Source organism: Arvicola amphibius, chromosome 4 (assembly GCF_903992535.2).
Source record: "Arvicola amphibius chromosome 4, mArvAmp1.2, whole genome shotgun sequence".
NCBI lineage: Eukaryota > Metazoa > Chordata > Mammalia > Rodentia > Cricetidae > Arvicola > Arvicola amphibius.
This window is the reverse complement of record NC_052050.1, coordinates 48,391,142-48,412,537: the sequence shown is the minus strand read 5'-3', so window position 1 is coordinate 48,412,537 and position 21,396 is coordinate 48,391,142. Positions and strand designations below refer to the sequence as shown.

The window sequence follows — 21,396 nt, the reverse complement described above, 5'->3', positions numbered from 1 at the left end:
GAGAGAGAGAGAGAGAGAGAGAGAGAGAGAGAGCCTCTCTATCTACCATGGAGTTTACAAAGATCAAACTCAGGTTACTTGGCAGCAAGTACCCTTACCCACTAAGTCATCTTATCAGCCCATCCCCAGGGAATTTCTTAAAAGAGACCTTTTTTTGGCAGGCAGTTGTGGTGTGTGCATCTTTAATCCCAGCACTCAGAAGACAGAGGCAGGTGGATCTCTGAGTTGGATTCTAGCCAGGTTTACAGAGAGAGTTTCAGGAAAGCCGGGTGAAAAATAAAGAGAAACTTTCTTAGATGAGGACAGAAAGGGACAGGTAGGACACCTGCTAAGTTTAGATCCTCTTAGACTAAAGCTACCTCAAGGCCTCCTCTGTGCTCGCCAACCCCTGTTAGGTGGCACTAGGAAGTATGGTCTCTGGGGCCTGAGTCCCCTTGGGGAAGTCTTAGGGTGAAGTGTCAGAAAGAGCAGAGTACAGAATGGGGAAGGAGAGGGACCAGGTGAGTCGGAAGGACAGTATTCAGGGGAGTCATGAAGGTCATGGGTGTGCACTGCCACTGTCTATAGGCCAGTGGTGAACTGCTAGAGAGGCCACGTCAGCCTTAAGGAATTAAGTAAGGTCAGAGCCCACTCCAAAACTACAGAAGTGTTCCCAACCCTAGCATCTAGGCAACTGTCACTCAGAAGGCAATGACAGAAAACATTTTCCCAGGTAGCCCTTGTCCATTTTCTGACTTCCTTCACCTGCTCAGCCCGGCAGGAGTCAGAATCGTGGGGAGGGGTGGTACCCATGACAAAGGACAGAAATGCAACAAGGAAGCTGAGCACACCATGGGTCCCCTCATCCCAGGGCAATTTTCTGTGCCTGGATAACAGCCTTATTCAGAGGCAGAACAGAAGCTGTGATTTAAGTGGAACCAGACTTTTTAGTCCTTGAATGTGACTGGCCATAACAGGACAGTCACCAGGACTGCGGCAGGAGGGAGGGGGACACAACAGTAAACCCACAGCCAATTTACTGAGTTCAGCCAGCTCAGTGGACCTGATGCCTATGGATAAGGGTGCAAAGCTGGTTCTGTCCTCCTAGAAACAGCAAGCCCTTCTCACTTGGCAGGACGGGGATGGGGTAGGAGAGTGGGAACAGTGAATTGTGACAGGATGCTTGACAATCTGGGGACACTTTAGGGGAGTGAATAATGCCTGTATGAAGAGAAAGATTTCAGACAGAAGAGGAACAGACACAAGCAAAGTGTACCACCCCTGTCCTAGGCAGAATGTGGGACATAGGAGAGACTAGAATGGGACCAGGATCTGGAAAACTCCTGCTGGCCATAACTGTCTTTCCAGCAAGGTCTGCACCAGCCATGACCAACCTTTCTCATCTGGAACTTGGGGGACATTTCCTCTGCCTCCCCAGGTTCACAACAACACACCTGGGACCTATAAAAACACTCCTACCCTACCCAGACAACCAACCAGTAGGTCAGAGGGGCTCACTCCACAGCCAAAAGGGGATCACAATCAAATCTAGTCCCGCCTCTTTACTGGGCAGTTCTCAGTGAGCCTTTGTGTGCTCAATGGGAACTGGGGCTAGACCAGGCTGGAAGAGATGATCCTTAAAATGAACACAAATTCACAGCTTACTATGCACCTGCATCCTCAAGGGATTCCCACCCACTCCCAGGGAGCCCTCACTTACATAAGAGGCCAGGAGGGTCCTTGAGGCCAAGATGAGAGCCAGGTAGAGGCAGGGAGCTGCAGCAAATAGACTGGAAGCACAGATGAGGGGCTCAGCCCTGGGGTTCACCTTCTTGTACCTTCTCGAGGCCTCTGCCCCCAGGATGACACCAATAATGCCAGTTGCAACCGTCAGTGCCCCAAAAATCAGGCTGATGGCAAAAGACAGAGAGAACCTGGTCAGACCTGCATCCTATTCCTGCCTCCAGGGTTGGGCTACCTGACCCAGTTACATGACCTGGTACCATCAGGAGGCAAGCCCAGAGCTGCAGCTGGAAACCTCCACCCCAGGCACATCCACGGTGACCTCTGTCTCACCACTCCAAAAGTCCCACTCAGAAATTTTAACTCTGGGGCCCCACCCATCCTCAATGCTTAGATGATGGCACACATTCACCTCTTTGTTGTTGTTGTTCATTTTGTTTTGGTGGGGGGGTTGTTGTTTGTTTTTTTTTTTTAAGATAGGCTCTTGTTATGCCTTGGCTGGCCTGATTCTCACTATGTAGACAAGGCTTGTCCTCTAGTCACAGAGATCCACCTATCTCTACCTCCCCAGTGCTGTATCAAAGGCAGGTGCCACCACACCTACACATTCCCCTCTTGAATCTCACCCTGGCTCTGTATATTTCCCAAGAAGCCCCCAATAGCACACCTTTCCCACCCATTCTTGTACCCACTTCAACCCCATCTGCTTTGACAGAGATTATCTCTCTACACAGGTCCTCAGAAAGCACTTCTTCCTCTTCCTTCTCCTCCTCCATGACTTTATTTTTGTGTGCATGTAGTACCAATAGTGGTCAGAGGAGGCATCAGGTCCCCTGAAGCTGGAATGACAGGTAGTTGTGAGTCGCCATAAGGGTGCTGGGAACACAGTCCCAGGTCCTCTGCAAGAGCAGCCAGTGCTCTAACCACTGAGCATCCTCTCCAGCCCCAGAAGGTGCTTAAAACACGATTGACTACGTTCCTAACCACACTTTGTCCAAATCCTCCATCAGCTCTCAAACACCCAGAGATCAGGTCCCAGCTCCCTGAACCTCACGTCCCAGCTCTGTTCTTCTTGTCCTCAACTCTGCAAACCCCATGTACTTCCATTTCTTCATCTGGGACACTCTGCAGTAGCTTTCTTGTTTCCTTGCTAGCTGTATTCTCAGCTTTCCAAATTCCTGCTCTACCCACGTGACTCCCACAAATACTCGCTCCCAGGGGACACCATCCACTGTGCCTACGCTGACTGCTTTATTTCCATTGGTCCCTGTAGCACTATCTACCATCCATACCTTGCAGATTCCTGAAAAGCAATGACCAGATTTGGTTTCTCTCTTGTCTTCTGTGCTGGGAGCCCAGAGCCCAGATAAATGATATATGTTAAACAAACAAACTCTTGCAAGACTAGGAAAGGTGAAGGGCAGTATCAGACAGCTGCTGGATACAGAGACAGGATCTGCACAGACAGACAGACACCATCACCCCTCTGCTCCATTCAAGCTCCTTTTTTTTTTTTTTTTTTTTTTTTTGGTTTTTCGAGACAGGGTTTCCCTGTAGTTTCTAGAGCCTGTCCTGGAACTAGCTCTTGTAGACCAGGCTGGCCTTGAACTCAGAGATCCGCCTGCCTGCCTCCCGAGTGCTAGGATTAAAGGCGTGCGCCACCACCGCCCGGCTCATTCAAGCTTCTTTTAAAGGACTTTCAAGGCCTCACTGAGACAGTGACCGGTGTGGACTCTGACAGCCAAATCTAACCAGGCTCTTCCAGCCCCTCAGTGGCACTCTGGTGTCCTCTCTACAAACCCCTGCCAACATATGGCTCCATGGGACTGGCCCTGTTGACCAGTGTGGCCTCCTCTCTCAGACCCTCATTGCACAAATGACAGTTCTCTGAGCCAGTCTCATGATTTCTGGCCAGCCTCTCTGCCATGCTCTGGCTGCTCTCTGGAACTGTGGTCCCAACAAACACCTGTCTCCCCCAGCCATGTCCCCTCTCAGACACAAAAATCACAGACTTGGGGCTGGAGAGATGACTCAGTGGTTAAGAGCATTGCCTGCTCTTCCAAAGGTCCTGAGTTCAGTTCCCAGCAATAACATGGTGGCTCACAACCATCTGTAATGAGGTCTGGTGCCCTCTTCTGGCCTTCAGACAAACACAGAGACAGAATATTGTATACATAATAAATAAATAAATAAATAAATAAATAAATAAATTTTAAAACTTGCATGAGATGGCCAGGGCTCAACTGTTATCCCCATGAGAGCTGAGGAGAGTGGCTCAGTCAGTTCAGTGCTTTGCCACTCAAGCACGAAGACCTGAGTTCAATCCCCAGCATCAGCATAAATGTCAAACATGATGATGTCATGCTTTCATAATCTCAGGCTTGCGAAAGCAGATATGGGCAGATCAGTAAGGTTCTCTGGCCAGCTGGACCAGCTTAAAACTCAAGTGGACAACTCCTGAGATGTGACACTGACTTCTACATACATACACACACACACACACACACTCAACAAATGTGACATTTGGGTGTGCAAGATGGCCCATCAGGGAAAGACACTTGCTGCCAAGCCTAACAATCTAAGTTTGATCCCCAGGACTCACATGGTGTAAGGAGAGACATGACTGTAGCAAGCTGTTCTCTAGTCTCTGCACACATGTGAAAACACATACATGCACACACATACATGGTAATAGGTTTTTAATTTTATTATTATTTTATGTGTATGGGTGTTTTGTCTGGGTATGTCTGTGCCAGTGGAGGACAGAAAGGGCATCAGAGCTCCTCGTACTATAGTTATAGATAGTTAAGAGCCACCATGTGAATGCTGAGAATCAAACTCAGGTCCTCTGGAGTAGCATCCAGTGCTCTTGACCACTGAACCATCTCTCCAGCCCTTGTAACAATTATTTTAAGTAGATTAACTTAGAAAAGAATGCAGCCATGCAAAACTGGACATCAGCAAACTGAGGGCAAGTGAACCCCACCAGTCAGCCTGTGTGAACCGTCTATCCCATAAGCTGAGAACTAATGGACGTACCCCTCTCTATGCAGCAGGGGCCATGGAAACCAAAGCAGTCAGGAACTCACCTGAGGTTGCCTGACACAGCCTTTCAGGGGCAGGGCCAGAACCTCCAAGCCCTCTCCCACCAAACAGCAATCTATATGTTCCTGAGCCATGTGATGGTCCTCACAAACCTCCCAGCCAAGCTCTGGCTACAAGTCAGATCCTGAGTAAGTGGTTTCATCTCTGAATCTCACTCTGAGCCAGACGTGGTGGCTTCTCAAGATCTTTGAGAGACTTGGGATGATTGATCAAATAGGCACCATAGCCAATTCTCTAATTGGCTCTGGTGCCAGGAGAAAATACGCCTCAGCCCCTAAGACCTTCAAGTACCACCACCAACGCAAGATCCCAAGGGGTTCCTATAAGCTCTACAGCAGTCCAGACTCCATCTGCACACACCCCAAAATGGGACTCCTACTCCTACTCATGCTGCATCTTCCTCTGGGCCACTTGAGCTCCACGGTTGGCAGCTCTCCCGTGGCTGCACAGGAAGCTTCCTCCTGGTGTTTTCATTTTTTAGTCAGCTTGTCACAAACTGGAGTCCTATGTGCAAGTGGAGGTCAGAGAAGGAGTTCCAGGAACCTCAGCTGAGGAGAGACCTCAGTCAGATGGTCAAGTCTGTGAGGCATTTCCTTTCTTGCTTTTTATCCAAGGCAGGGTCTTACTGTGTAGCTCTAGCTGTCCTAGAACTTACTATGCAGACCAGGCTGGCCTCAAAGTCACATAGATTTACCTTCCAAGTGCTGGAATTAAAAGCATGCACCACCACTCCTGACTTATTTATTTATTTGTATGTGGATGTGCGTGTACGTGCACTGGTAACCATAGGAGCCAGAAGAGGGTGCTGGATCCCCTGAGACTGGACTTTAGGACAGTGGTGAGCTGTCCTGTAGGTGCTGGGAACAAAACCCAGATTCTTTGCAAGAGCAAGCAAGTGTAAAAAAAAAAAAAAAAAACTGAGACATCTCTCCGGCCCCTGGCATTTTCTTGACTAAGGATTGCTGGGGGAAGGAACTGGACTACCCCAAGCAGGTGATCCTGGGTTGTATAAAAAGCAAGCTGAGAAAGTCCTGGAGAGCAAGCCAGTAAACAGCAATCCTGCATGATTCTGCTTCAGTTCCTCCCCACCCCCACTGCTGCCTGCATTCCTGCCCTAAGCCACCTCAAGGGTGGACTGTGACACAGAAGCCGAAGATGAGGAAATAAACACTTTCTTCCTCCAAGCTGCTTTTGGCCATGGTGTTTATCACAGCGACAGAAAGCGAGCTAGGACACCACCTCTCTCTCACTGCATCTGGGGCTGATCCTAGCCAAGGGGTTGTAGTAGCCTAACATAAGGACTTTCTGCTGCTTTTCCACAGGCTAAAACCATAGCCTCACAAGATATTCCAATCTCTGGAACCTTCTAGGGAAAACCACACTATGCGGATATTCAGAAACTTCACATTGCCTGGAATGACTGCCCTCCGTTTGCCCTGACCTCTGTGCTCACTGGGAGACCTCCAGCCCAGAAATAAAAAGATCATGTCGTGTGACTTTGAAAGCAAAGATTAGAGAGATATAGCCAACGAATGCTATCAGCCTACAAGGACCTAGGATAGGTAAAGGTTCCACAGAACTCCAAGGGAACGTGACCCTGCAGACACCTTGATCTGTGATCACTGGAAGTGTGGGCCTCCAAACTCAGGACAAAACTCATTTCTCTGTTTTTGTTTTGGTTTGGTTTGGTTTTCGTTTTTGTTTTTGTTTTTGTTTTTAGAGACAGGGTTTCTCTGTGTAACAGCCCTAGCTGTCTTAGAACTAGCTCTTGTAGACCAGGCTTCCCTCGAACTCACAGATATCCACCTGCCTCTGCCTCCCAAGTGCTGGGATTAAAGACATGTGCCACCACTGCCTGGCTAATCTCTGGGTTTTTTTAATTGGGATTTTTATTTTATTTTATTTTTTAGTACTGGGCAAGGGCATATCCTTTTTCTTTCTTTCTCCACCTCCCTTTTTCTAGGTAGATTTTCATGTGGGTCAGCTATCAGGCTAGCCTCATACTCCCTATGTAGCTGAGACTGACTTTGAACCTTATCTATATCATAAGCATGTGTATATGTATGTATATTTGTATGTATGAGGTACCATAGTGTACAAGTGGAAGTCAAGGGAGTTGGTTCTCCCCTTCCACCATGTAGGTTTCCAGGGATCGAAAATCAGGTCACCAGTCTTGATGGCAAGGATCCACCCTTGAACTTCTGGGTCCTCATGATAGGATTAAGGGTGTGGGACACTATTCCGGACTTGTGCAACTCTAGGCTCAAATGCAGGGCCTCATGCACTCCAGGAAAGCTGCTACCTGAGTCACAGCCCCAGCCCACATTTCTGTGGTTTGAGACCAGTAAGTGTGTGGTCACTTACTTTATCAAGCACAAGAAACAAATATGCCCCCCAGTTCTCAGACAGATGGTGTGAAGAGGCCAGAGAGTGGAAGCTGAGCAGGGACAACGGCTTCTATAAACAAGTATCAATACCTGCAATGGGACTGAGTCTTGGGGCTGTTTCGGAAGCTGTCTCTGCCTCCAGAGAGGACAACTGCATGGGATGGGGGAGGGAAGGTGGAGGAGAGCAAGGGCAAACTTCTCCATCGTTATGTGTTTGTTCATAGGATTTTTTCCATATGCTAGACAGCTCTGCCAGCTGGTGGGGCAGGTTACTGACAGCATCAGGCTGTCTCCCGTGGCAACAGGACGTGGAGCTTCGGAACAACAGCTGCAATGTTAGATAGATTCGAATCTTGGCTATTGCTTGGTAGTTGCGTGATCCTAGATAAGTCACTTAACCTGTGTGACTTTTTATCTCATTTGTAATTCAGAGACAGCATAAATACCTTCCTTCGCAGGTTCTCTATGTAAAACAGTTGGCATGAGGCCTGAAGCAAACATTTAGAGCTGGAGGTATGGCTCATTGATAGAGCTCATGAAAACCTGCTGGAGAGGCTATGTGCGTGGCTCATCAGTGGAACATTTGCCTAGCATTTGCCCCAAAGAACACTTGCTTAGAATGCGCAAGGCCTCGAGTTCAATCCCCAGAACTGCAAAATAATTAAGTATAATAAACATTGATGAGAAAGGGAAGGAAACTGGGGGGCAGAGATAACACTGGGGCAGAAGCACAGACATTCTGGAAATTACACAAGATCTGGGCATCGGGAAGTAAAATTGAGGCAAAAAAGGAGGCTGGAGAAGAGAAGAGAAAGTAGGTGTTGATGAGACCAGCAGAGAACCAAGCAGAGGGGAGGCTGGGGATTTAGAAGCTCAAGGAGGGGCTGGAGAGAAGCTCAATGGTTAAAAGCACTGCTAAGAACACTGGCTGCACTTGCAGAGGACCAGGTTTGATTCCCAGCACCCACATGGCAGCTCACAACCACCTGTAACTTCAGTGCTGGGGACCTGGTGCCCTCTTCTGGCCTCCTTAGGCACTGCATACATATGGTGCACAGACATACATGCTGGTTCAACACCCATATACATAAAATTTAATTTCACTTAATTTAAAAGTCCAAGAAATCAGCAGGGCAAGATCAAAGATGAAAAGGATACAGAAGAGAAAGCATGCTAGCAGAGGAGGGGATAAGGAATTAGGGGCATCAAAGAGGAGGGGAGAAAAGGGAGGTAGGCCTAGGAGATATTCTTGACTCCCATCAGGAGGTCACTGGAGAATACGTCAAGAGGTGGCAGGGACAGTAGAGGAGCCCAACAGAGCCAGAGGGCTGGTCAGGCAGGAAATGAAATGATACCTCAACAACTTTCTGGGTGTCTAGATGCCCTGATGGGACAAAGAAGAAATGAACACATCCTTGACATCCCTAAGCCAGACGCAAGAAGGAGCTTCCCGGAGACTTAATTTGCAATCTGTAAAGTGGGGTGACCTCACAGAAGACACTTGGGGCCCATTTGAAAGACAAGGGTGATCATCTACGATTCCTATCACCCCCTGAAGCTCCACTGAAGCCTCACATCCTTCCTCCTCTGATATCTTCGGAACCCCCAAAAAAGACAAGGATTCCAGATCCCACAAGAACCAGCGGAGATGTCTGTGCACATATGATGACCAACTTAGTCAGTGCTGGAACCCTGACCTGCCCGTGAGTTCAAAGATCAGCCATCTTCACAAATTGCCTGGAAAGACTGAGCCCGGCTCACAGCCTCTAGGGAACTGTCCCAGCAAGAGCCAGGAACCAGGCCAGTGCCCTCAGCCCCTCCTCACCTGTCCTGATTGCCACACTGTTCCTGGAAGCAGGGAAGCTGTAGGCCGTGGACCACGCGAGCTTCGAACAAAAACTTGGGTGCCCAGAAGCCCAAAGCTCCAGTCACGAAACCTATGGCCGTCACTCCGAGGGTTGAAAACACAAAACTCCAGCTGCAAGAGAAAGTGATAGGGCCAGGACTGAAAGGCCTGACCACTGCCCCAGGCATGCAGGATCCAGCCTCCCTAATGTTCCCCGCTATCCATGCCGCAGTGATTCATAAGATCTGAGACCATAGTGAGGAGAGCTTGTCCTGCTTCCCTTTGAGACCTGGTAGGCACCTGGGCCAATGTTGTTCCCAAGCAGTTTGAAAAGACGGACAATGAACTTGCAACATCCTTCCAGAAGCCTGGGGAAGCAGGTGGGGCTGGAAAAATGTGGCCAGTGGATAAATGAACACAGCACAAGGCTAGAGCTCACGCAGCCTGCCCCACTCTCTGCCACATGGAGAGGGAATCTAAGAGAGGGGCATCTCAGTAAGAGTGGAGCTCAGAAAAGGAAGGAGGCCATGAACACTGAATGCATCCTAGTGGCAGAGAGATGGAGGTCGGAGTTGTTAGGCCGGGCAGAAGGGTTTCTTGAGACTTGCAACGGAGAGCGGGGACACACTTACTTTCTCCCTAAGTATCTGACGTCCTCACACCAGCTGCTCCTCGGAGCCCCCACAGCCACTTCTTCCTGTTTCTCAGCTGCTCCCCGGGGTGGGTCTGGAACCAGCAGGATGAGCAGAACTAAGGCCACAGCATCCAAGCAGGGCATGATCTAGGGAAGGAGGGCCAGGGAGCTCAGGGACAAATTCTACCGCAACCTAGGAGACAGGAGATGACCCGCCACAGTAGCTGAACTCTAGTCTAGCCTGGAGTCCCAGGTGCTGGTTATATAGAGAGCTGGCCCTAACACTTGCCCTCACCTTTACAGAGTTAGTACAGCCTCTCTCTCTGGTGTGGTAACCTTGGCACCCAATTAACGCCCACCTGCTCAGAACAAACACCAGGGAGCCTAAGATAGTCAAAAATGGGAACTCAGACCCCTTTTCCTGGCTCACATTCCCAGCTGCCACACCAGTTCAACCCTGCCTTCCTCTCCTGGCACCGCTGCCCGCAGGACATGAATCTCACTGCCTACCCTGGGGCAGCTTCAAACAGTTCAGACCACGAGAAGGCTCCTGTTCAAAGCAAGTCAGGCCAGCTTCCTCGAAGCCTCTTCCCACCCCAGGCTTCTATCTCTGCCTTCCATGACAGTTCAGCAGAGATCTGCATGCAGGGCCAAGCCCCAGCACCCTTGGTCATGCAGTTTCTGTCTCTTCTGAGTGGTACTTATCCTTGTTCGTTTTTAGACTGGCCTTGAACTTACAGAGATCCACCTGCCTCCCAAGTGCTGGGATTCTTATTCTAATGAGAGCCACTGGCCAGCGGAGTCTCCCAGGTATATTCCCAGTTGTCCTGACTCCACTACCAAGTAACCCCAGATGGCAGTCCTTAGAGATGCTCTGTGCCTGGCCTCGCCCAGAAATTTACCAGTCCTTGTAATCCTTAAGACTCCATTGGTAGCCTTAACTTTTACAGCAAGGGAAGCTGAGGCCCCAAACAGGAAGGCAATTTTCCTGAGGACACACAGCCAGCAAACTGAGCAGCTAAGATTTAACCCCAAGGTCACAATTTCCACAGTCCATATTCCCCATGAGGCCCCAATCACCAGTATCCCAACACCCCACATGGCGCCAGGTACTATGCCAAGCAGCTAAGGCCACAGAAGACTGGAAAGTCCCCGCCGACCCAGGGGGTAAAGCAGAGGGATAAAAAGGAAGTGGAACTCACTCGGAGGGCCCAACGCCAGTTCCCTGTCAGCTCCGCCACAACTGACCCCAGCACGTAGCCCAAACCACTGCAACAGTGGAGTAAGAGAGAAGGCAGTGAGGGGTGGAAGGCGGGGCCCAAGCCGGTCTGACCGCAGGGAACTGGCTCCCCTGCCCAGGGAGACAGTTCTCTGAGCCTCAGAGCCCATTCCCTGAGAAAGGGCCAGTTTTACACCACCCTTGGTCAGAACCCTAGTGACCTCTGGTTCCTAGCCCAGGCCCTGTGCCATTCCCTCCATATAAGGAGCCGCATAACCCACCACCAACCCCGCCCCTGCTTGAGTCAGGCAGGTTCAGGAAATGAGGGTCAGAGCTCAGGGGCCTGGCTGCAGGGCTACAAAGCACACTTCCTCACTGGTCTCCCAAGGCTACCCTCCCCAGTGGGCCACACTGCCTCGTTTCACCGCTCCGGGAGCTTAATTACCTCCCCACTAGCCCATTGAGTGGCAGCGTTGTCCTCACTGACAGCCAAGAAGACAGGCTCAGAAAGAGAGATGCAGTGATGGGGAAGGAAGGAGCAATGATGGGATTCGGATCCCAGCCCTCCTGGTTCGATCTCTCCTATCCCTAGCGCAGCCCCTGTTCTGATTCCTTCGGCCTCTCTTTACCTTTGGAGAATTGGATACTAACCTTCCGACAGGGATGAAGATGTAAAAGACAGCCAGTACACAGGTTCGCTGGTCCTTCACGAAGAGATCACCCAGGACGGTGGGTGCAATGGTGGAGTAGCTTGCTGCACCAGCGCCCACGACCCCCCGGGACAGGAAGAAGAGCCAGGAATACTGGATAAGCCGGCACAAGACCATGGTGAGATCCGGAATTTTCCCATGGGACGAGGGGCCAGAGGATGAGTCAGAAGGCCTAAAGGGATCTCATGACAAAGGCCCACAGGGAAGGAGGGAGGAACATATCCAGGCTCCCAAACTCACATGTGTGGTCCTACTGGTGCTTAGAGCCACTGCCTGCTCAGAACAGAGTGAAAATCCTTCTTCTGGCTCTCTGCTAGCTGGGGCAGTTTCCCAAGACAGTACCTATTACATCAACCTCCCCCAACTCCCACAAAGCCCCCCAAAAAGGGAAGTGAAGTGGAGGGCCAGGAAGCCTCTTGTTAAGAAAGTTTAACTGGCCACGCTGGCTATGGTGGCACATTTTAAACCCAGCACTTGGGAGGCAGAGGCAGGCAGATTTCTATGAGTTTGAGAGGTCAACAAAGTGAGTTGTAAAACAGCCCTCGCGATATAGTGAGAAAAAATGTCTCGAAAAAATACAAACAAAACAACAACAAAGCACAGAGAAACTCTGTCTCAAAAAAAAAAAAACATTGAAAGGGGGCTGGAAATATGGCTCAGTAGTTAAGAACACTGGCTGTTCTTCGAGAAAACCTGGGTTCAATTCCCAGCACCCACATGGCTGTTCACAACTGTCTGTAACTCCAGTTCCAGGGCATCTGACACCTTCACATCAATGCACATAAAATAAAGTTAAATAAACATTTTAAAAAACATTTGGGGGCTGGAGAGATGGCTCAGAGGTTAAGAGCACTGGCTGCCCTTCCAGAGGACCTGAGTTCAGTTCCCAGCAGCCACATGGTGGCTCACAGTCATCTGTAATGAGATCTGGTGCCCTCTTCTGACATGTAGGCATGCATGCCAGCAGCACATTGTATGCATAATAAATAAATAAATCTTTAAAAAACATTTTTAAAAGAAGAAGAGACAGGAAAAAGAAAAGAAAGAAAAATAAGAAAATCTAATGGGCCAGGTGGACATAGTGGTGCATGCCTTTGATTTCAGCACTTGGGAGGCAGACACAGGCAGATTTCTGAGAGTTAAGACCAACCTCTGCTATATGAAGAGTCCAACTCGACCAGAGCTACAGAGTGAGAAACTGTTTCAAAAACAACAGCTGGGTTTAGTGATGCATGCCTTTAATCTCAGTACTCTGGAAGCAGAAGCAGGCAGATCTCTGTGAGTCCTAGACCAGGCTGGTCTACAAAGTAAGTTCCAGGACAGCCAGTGCTCTATAGTGAGACCGTGTCTCAAAAAAGAAAATCAAAAACAACAACAAAACATGTCTAACAACCTCCCTACTCAGGCTTAGAGGCTGCACCACAGCTCCCTCCGGGGCCCTGGCAGTACAGTCCCTGAGATGGCTTGGACCAGAAGGGAACTCTGAGGCAACTGGATCAGGAAGAATGCAGATGGGGAAGGTTCCAGGGCCTGGGCAAGGATGTAGGCCTTACCTGGTAGGAGATGAAGGAGCTGGAGAGGCCAGCCCCTGACCACAGCAGGATCCCAAAGCACAGTATGGCCTTGCGGCTGTGGCGGTCACCCAGATAGCCAAACACAGGCGCAGACAGCAGCAGGCAGCCGATGAAGACTGGAGGAGACACACAAGGGACAGCCTGGATCCTCCAAGAGGGTGGCTGGGCAGACAGCCCTTCTGGCCCAGGGAAGAGGCCTGGCACAGATGCCACAAGCTGGCACCTTGGCAGTGGGCCCAGGGCAAGAGAAGGAAGAGATAAAAAGTTGAATTTTACTTTCCTGGCCCATTATACAACCCACAGCCCAGAGTGTATGACACTGAGCACTCAACTCTGATTTATCTTACTATATGGCCTCTGAGCATCACCCCAGTCTCGGGAAGCTGACATCAGACAGCATAAAAAAGAATGTAGAGCCACCAACACAGAGTAGATGCTAGCCTTCTGGATTTGCAAGAATGCATGGCTTCTGTGAGATTGGGAGTAGGAACTGATCTGATCTGTCCCTCACACACCTGCTGCTGGCAAAAGGAAAGGGAAGTCAGCCCTTTGGACCAGCAGAGGAGGAATATGAAACAAACACATGGACTACAAACCATTGATGATGTGGGATGCTGGGGGAAGAACTGGTGTGCCTCAGTACACGTACTATTCTCCACACCGACACCTATGTCTAGACCAGGATCTCAGGTATCCGAGGCTGACCTCGAACTTGCTGTGTAGCCGAGGAAAACCTTGAGCTTCTGATCCTCCTATCTCTACCTCCTGGCTGCTGGTGCTACAGGTGTGTGTCACCATACCCCGTTTTTATGCAATGCAATAGAAACCAGGGCCTTATGCATCCTACACAAGCCCCTACTAAGGGGACTACATCTCCAGCTATATCTGCATCAAGCCGGGCATGGTGCATGCTGTAATTACAGCACTCAGGAGGCTGGGACAAAAGGACCAGAGCTTCAAGGGAACCTGGGTTACACAGCAAGACCTTGTCTCAAAAAACACAAAGACAAGGGGCCAGCTGAGGTGCCTCAGTGAGTAAAGGTGCTTGCCACCAAGTCCGAAAACCTGAGGTTGATCCCTGGGACCTACATGGTGAAAGGACAAAATCAACTCCTGAAAATTGTTCCCTGACTCGACACTTACATCGTGACTTATGTACACACACACACACACACACACACACACACACACACACGCACAAGAGCACACACACAGACACAACACCAAATGTAATAAAAAATGATTCTTTTAATTTTTTTAAACTTTTATTATTTTGTGTGTATGGTTGTTTTACCTGCATGTGTGTATGTGTGCTTCATGTATGCAGTGCCCTCAGAAGCCAGAGAGGATGTGGGATCCTCTGTAACTAAAGTTTCAGGTGGCTGTAAGGACACAGGATCCAACCCATGTCCTCTTGAAGAGCAACCAGTACTCATTTTGGGGTTGTTGGTTTGGTTTGGTTTTTCAAGACAGGGTCTTTCTGCGTAACAGCTCTGACATCCTGAAACTCACTCTATAGACCAGGCTGGCTTTGCACTCACAGAGATCTGCCTGTCTCTGCCTCCCAAGTGCTGGAATTAAAGGCGTGTGTCACCACTGTCCAGCCCAGCCAGTGCTCTTAACTGTGAGTCACTGTTTGAGCCTATAACAATATTTGTAATAGCTAAAACTAAGCAAAGCACTTATTAGTGTGTTTGACCTAGTTTTGGGTTTGCCCAGCTGGCTAGCACGTGGATAAACTAACGCACAATGTCTGTGTCTAAAATAAAATCTCCTCCTTCCTTGCAGGATGCTGAGTCCTGGCCTCCTAGTTGGTAAAGCTAGCAGGTAGATAATGAAGGCCTAAAAACCCCTCACCTTTTACCTTATCCACTATCAAAGGGCCAAGATTTAGGAGTGCTCTGTCTAAAACCTGGGACTCTGTTTGCTGATTATAGATGATTGACGTTTCCTTAGCCCAATGAATGCCAGCTCAGGTCCCAGGCCCCCACTCTCCCATGGCCTGTTGTAGTACTAGGTTAAGCAATATGTAATTGTGGAAATTAGGCCACTTTTGACCTACAAAACCAGCAATTTAATATGGTTCAACCTAATACTCCACAGAGAGTGATCTTCAGTGTTGATGGCATTTAAAATCTTAATAGCTGCTGCCAAAACAGGGCTCCAAAAAAGCTATATCAATTTACACTGGCATAGAAGTGCATGTTAGAGCTCTTGTCACCAACTGATACAAGCTAGAATTTCATTTTTGTTTGTCTAATGAAAAACACATGGTATCTCACTGAACAAATGGTCTCAGGCCCAGGTAGCCTCTCTCTCCCTATGTAGCTGATAACTTTGATTCTTCTTCCTGCCTCTACTTCCCAGGGATAACAAGTATACCTACACCCAAATGCTCTTGATGATGTTTTATTTGTTTTCTTCTGTTTAAGACTGAGTCTCCCTGTGAGGTCTGTTTGACTTAGAGCACACTATATAGACCAGGCTAGCCTCCAGCTCATAGAGATCTACTTGCTTCTGCCTCCTGAAGCACGTGTCACCAGTCCCAGTGTTAGCAAAATCTGTGTTGTTATTTTCATTCCTTCTAGAACTATTTATTCCTTCATATGCTTTCAGTTGACACTTAAAACATTTTTATTATCTGTATAAAATTTGTAGTCTCAGCTCTGGGAAGCCAGAAGCAGATGGATCAAGAGTTCAAGATCATTCTTGGCTACTTGATGGTTTCAGGACCAGCCTGAGTTACATGAGGCCTTATGAATAATTAAATAAACAAATAAATAAATAAATGCTTTTGAAAGATGGATCAAAGTTAAGAGCACTTGTTCTTGCAGAGGATCCAAGTTCAGCTCCCAGCGTCCACAATCTGTTAATCTGTTCCCAGCTCAGAACAATCTGTAACTCCAGTTCCAGAGACTCTAGAGCCCTCTTCTGAACTCCAGAGGCACCAAGCATATACTTAGCACATATACACACACTCAAGCAGAACATTCGTACACATAGAATAATAAATATTTAAAAATAAATAAATCCAGTAATGGTGATAATACACCAATAATCCCAGCACTTGGAGGCAGAGACAGAGAGATGCCTGTGAGTTTGAGGCCAGCCTGCTCTACATGGAGTGTTCCAGGCCAGTCAATGCTACATAATGAAACCTTGTCGCAAAATTCAAAACAAAATAAATGTAAATATGATTTTAATAAAAATAAATAAGTAAAACCTTTGCCTGAAGCTGAGATAGTTCAATAAGCAATTACATCCACAATGACCACAAACAGACTTTTCTCCTTTTTACCAGCCCCTAGGTGAAACACTGCAGCAATGGTTTTCATAGATCTGTGTGAGCTATACCAAGTCGTCTGGAGATGACCTGAATGTAGAGGAAGCTGTAGTAGGGAATCTGCAAACACTATGCCTTTTTTAAATTTTGAGACAAGGCCTCTGTAGATAGTCTTGGCTGACCTAGAACTCACTCTGTAGACCAGGCTGGCCTGGAACTCACAGAGATCCTCCTGCCTCTGCCTCCTGAGTGCTGGAATTAAAGGCATGTGACGTTACACCCAGACATTATGCCTTTTTATTTTAAACAGGATCTGTCTCACTAGGTAATACTGGCTGTCTAAAACTCACTAAGTTCCAGACTGGCCTGGAACTCTTGGTCCTGGAACTGGTCCCCAGAAGATAGAGGGCAATTGGGGCAGGGGACAGGCTTCAGAGAGGAGCCACAGTGTACATGTGGCATCGTGTGACCATGTGTGTATCCCTGTGTGCATACATAACCTATGTGTTTCACGGTCTCATAAACCAACCCCTTAGAATGGAGTGTGGCTGCTCCCTGATGCTGGATTAATAGATTCTCTGCGGCCCGGAACCCTCCTGAGCCCACCTGAGGATCAAGGTGCATCTGTCTACCTGTCTATGAGCCTGTTAGTCGGATTTCTCAGCTCTGTGAGAGAAAAACACACGGGAATTTCTGGTTTCCTGTTTGGAATACCCAGATGAGCTACAAGCAGGTTGGAAGCTAGGAACACTCCAGAGCCTTCCACAGTCTGTCTCCCTTGGTACATCCTGCAGCTGACTCCAGCTCCAGAGCCTGTTCTAGAGCCAGCTCTCTCCTGCAGAAGACTAGGGGTCTGGAACTGGCCACAGAACCCACCACACTATAGCAAAAGAGCCCTTGTTCCAGGGTCCAGAACTGGCCCCTTACCTGTCTGCAGCAAACCAGCATGGCTGTCACTGATGTTAAAATACTTCTGGACATCCAGTAACACTCCTAGGGACAGACAGACAGCATTGATGGGAAGCAATCCACCCGGCTGCCCTCCCAGGTTGCTTCTTCTGAAATCAGGACAGGCCCAGATGGGCAAGCCCAGCACAGGACATGGGAGCTGAGCCCACGGTCCTCATCTCCACCAACCTGGACATTTTCACAACCACACAGCAATAGCAGCAACAGCAACAACAACAACAACAACAACAAAAAACCCAGAAACATGCCCGTACCAAACACACACCAAAGTCAGTCATGGCAGAACATACCTGTAATCTCAGCAGTCAGGAGGGTGGAGACAGGAGGATCAGGAGTTTGAGGCCAGCAGACATCAAAGCCAGCCTATATATATGAAACCCTGTCTCAAAAGGAGAGGTGGGACCATCACTGTGCCTGATACACAGACTCCACTTGCCCAAGACTGTCCAGCTGGAATGGGAGGAGCAAGGATTGCTACTCTGACAGAGGCAGCTCCCCCATCCAGCATCACAGAAGGGGAACAAAAGTCCCCACATGGGGCCCCGCCCACAAGAAGCCCTACATCCACCTCTCTGATATGATCTCTACAGCCATTAGATGAAGATCAAAAACCGAAGGCACCAGGTAGGAGAGTTCATTTCTTCATCTGGTTTGAACCCAATCCCCATAACAGCCAAACATATACATCTGTATATCTTTTTCACCTTAAAAATTATTTTGAGAAAAAATCCTCATATAGCCTAAGCTGGCCTTAAACTCTCTCTATGTAGCCAAGAATGACCTTGAACTTCTAATCCTCTTGACTCTATCGAAAGTACTAGGATTACAGGTATGTGCCACCGCACTGGTTTTATGGGTTGCTGAGGATGGTACCCAGGGCTTCATGCTTGCCAAACAAGCACTCTACCAACTTAGTTACATCCTCGGCCCTTTATCATCTTTTAATGACACCAGATGGTATAATCATTAGAGAGAAAGGAAACTATGCAACATAAGTTAGCAAGAAAAATAGCTACCTAAAAGTCCTCTGAGTGCACTCATTTTCCATTTTTAGGAGAGTGTCCTTGATCTGTCTCCTGTGAACTTCTCAACCTGTAGGTAACCCAAGGCCAAGGGCAAAGCCAGCTCTTCCCCCAGTCTCTACCACCCTGGTTTTCCTAAGCGCTACTTCCACAGGAGACCCTTAGCTGCTACACCAATGTTTGACCCCAGCAGTCCCCAAGAAACCCTGCATGGTTTCACTTCTCTAAGCCTTCCCCATTGTGACCACAGCCAAAGGAAGTCCCAAGAAAGAAGGACTCTGGCAGGCAGGTCTCAGGGTCTGACAGCCCCACTGGGGGCTCCCAGGGCAGAGAGAGTGCTGCAGTTGGGGTTAAGGCTCAGAAGGTTGCACAGTGACACTTCCTAGCAGCCCCGAGCCTCTCACCCCGCCCCACTGCTCCAAGTCCCTCAGCCCATACTAAGGTTCTGGCCTCCTCGTCAGCCTGATCCCCTGTGGTAGCCTCTGAACTGACCTCCCCAGCTCACCTTGCATCTTCCAAGGATCCAAATCCACTCAAGGTTCTCTCCCATGGTTCTCCATTGCCTGGATCAGAAAGTACAAGCTCCCAGGCCGCCATTCAAGAGCCTGTGATCTTGCACCAAACCCCCTCTGGGGGATTATTTCCTGCTTTTTCTCCCTCTCGCCACTTCTGATCAGTACGCTCACCTGCCTCCATTCACATCTATGATTCCTGCCCTTCCAGTCATCCCAGTTCCCAAGGCCCAGGAAAAATGGTCCGTGTGTGTCAGTTCTGTAGTCTCTCATCCTCGGGGCTGCTCTGCTGGCACTCATCCCACTCTGTCTCACATCTGAGCAAGCTGGGCCCATGTTCTGTCCCTCTGAGTTCCTCAAAGACACAGTCCTGCTCTGATAATGTCTGCAGCCCCAGACTCCCATTCATTCCAGAGGTTCCTGGCTATCCTAAACTCATAACTGATGGCTCAACATCCTGGCTTTGGGCATGGCCAGCAGTTACAGTTACTCGAGTAGGCTTCCCAGCCTGGCCTGAGCCCCCTCATCTGCACTGCTCCCTGTCTCTCTGCCTTGCGTGGTCATTATTGGTAAGCTTATTTCTGTGCCCCTTAAGACAGTTGTCCCTGCAGTAGGGACCACACATCTGGGTTTCTCCTGGGTCCTACCAGAGGCTCCTGCTCACAGTGCACAGTGGTGATGTGGGTGATGGAAAGTGAAGGATGGCTAGGCATGGCGTCACACCTGCAATCTCAGCACTTGGGAGACAGAAGCAGGAGGATTGGGAGTTCAAGATCATTCTCAACTACACAGTGAATTCAAAGCCAAACAGGTCTTACTTAAGACCCTGTCTCAAAAACAAAGAAAGAAACAAAAGAGGTGGGGGCATCAGTCAGTTAGTAGAGAGTTTGCCTAGCATGCAAAAAAACAAAAACCCTGACTTCAGTCCCTAGAACTACACAAACCATTGCAGTGGCATGCCTGTGATCCTCACTCTCAGGAGGCAAAGGCAGGAATGTCAGCAGCTTAAGGTCAGCCTCAGCTACATAGTGAGTATGAGTCTAGCCTGAGCTACATGAGATCCTGCCTCAAAAAAAGAAAAAGAGGGCTGGCAAGATGGCTCAGCCTGTGTAGGAACTTGCTGAACGAGCTTGGAAACCTGGGTTAAATCCCTGGAGCTCACATAGAGGTGAAGGAGAACACTGACTCTATGGAGGAGTCCTCTGACCTCCACAGAAGCGCTTGCACACACACACACACACACACACACACACACACATGCACACACAGATTAGAATGATCTTTCTAAGAAAGCATTGGCTATGAATTGATGAAGGAAAGAATGAGTGCCTAGAAGAGAAAAGCAAATGAGAAAAGCATTTCTCACAAGCGAACGCATAAGCGAGCCACAAAACACAGAAGCAGGTTGTGCCCTGTTTCCGACAAGAAGGAAGGCAAACTGCGCAAGGTAGGCCAGCAGCCAGCTGCCCCAGAAACAGTTCAGGAAGAGCCACTCTCACTTGGGAGCTGGGCCAAGCTGGCCTGCCCTCCATAACCTTGCCTGCAGCTCCATCTTCAACCTGAGGCCTTTGCTGCAGAGCACGATCCTATCCATCTACCTCCTAATGTCCCTGCCCCCATACATTGCATCCCATTCTGGCATGGGACCATTCAGGAGAGGCTAGAGACCACTTAGTGAGGTGAGACCACCAGAGATGTGCTCCAAGAGAAGAATGTGTGCTGGGAGGAAGGCCATGATGGGTGCACAGTCATGGGCTTGTAGGGTGGAGGTACCTGGAGATCCTGCCCTGGGTCAACCCTTCCCTGCTCACCTGGGATGATGAACCAGTTCATGTAGTTCAGAAGGTTGATGTAGCAGAGAACAGCCGCAGCCAAGAATGCTCTCCAGCGGGGCAGGTTCCAGGAGGCCGACGTGGGGGGAGGCAGACACCCATCTGAAGCCAAGGCCCCATACCCCCCACCTGGACTCTGAGTCTGGCTCTGTGGCCCTCCTGTCCAAGGATCGTTGCACTCTGTGGACATTCCCAAGAGTGACAGTTGCACCCTTCGTGCCAGGACGGGTGCTGAACAAAACTGCATCAGCTCAGCACCAAGTCACTTCCTGTGGGCTCCCAGCCTCTCAACCTCAAAACAGCTGCCCTGCAACTGTTAGACATCTTATCACAGGGTCCTGCTGAGCCACCCCGGTGGGATTTCATCACTCTCAGCCTCCTAGCCCTGCTGGGGAAAGAGAGTCTTGCACTGGTGATTGGATAGCTCCGAGGGCCCTCCATCTAGCCTATGGCTGCAGCAGCTGCATGAGGAAGGGAAGCTCAAAGACAGAAAATGAAAGAAGTGTCCCCAAGCCCTGATCACTGCAAACTGGCCTGCCTATGCAAGCAAGAAGTGAACTGTGAGCAGGACCATGAGCCAG

At 49.2% G+C, this 21,396-nt stretch overlaps 1 protein-coding gene across 1 annotated transcript in view; it reads right to left on the bottom strand.

The window, feature by feature from the left end:
- Window positions 1-21,184, bottom strand: part of Spns3 (sphingolipid transporter 3 (putative)) — a 54,316-nt gene extending 33,132 nt beyond the window's left edge. Inside the window, exons 1-8 of the mRNA XM_038327552.1 lie at window positions 20,795-21,184; window positions 17,408-17,473; window positions 13,177-13,313; window positions 11,565-11,716; window positions 10,897-10,963; window positions 9,693-9,841; window positions 9,040-9,192; window positions 1,700-1,889 (exon numbers count right to left, since the gene is read on the bottom strand). Coding sequence (XP_038183480.1) covers window positions 1,700-1,889; window positions 9,040-9,192; window positions 9,693-9,841; window positions 10,897-10,963; window positions 11,565-11,716; window positions 13,177-13,313; window positions 17,408-17,473; window positions 20,795-21,062 — 1,182 coding nt within the window. The 5' untranslated portion in view covers window positions 21,063-21,184. The remainder of the gene's footprint in view (window positions 1-1,699; window positions 1,890-9,039; window positions 9,193-9,692; window positions 9,842-10,896; window positions 10,964-11,564; window positions 11,717-13,176; window positions 13,314-17,407; window positions 17,474-20,794) is intronic.
- Window positions 21,185-21,396: the final 212 nt, after the last annotated feature.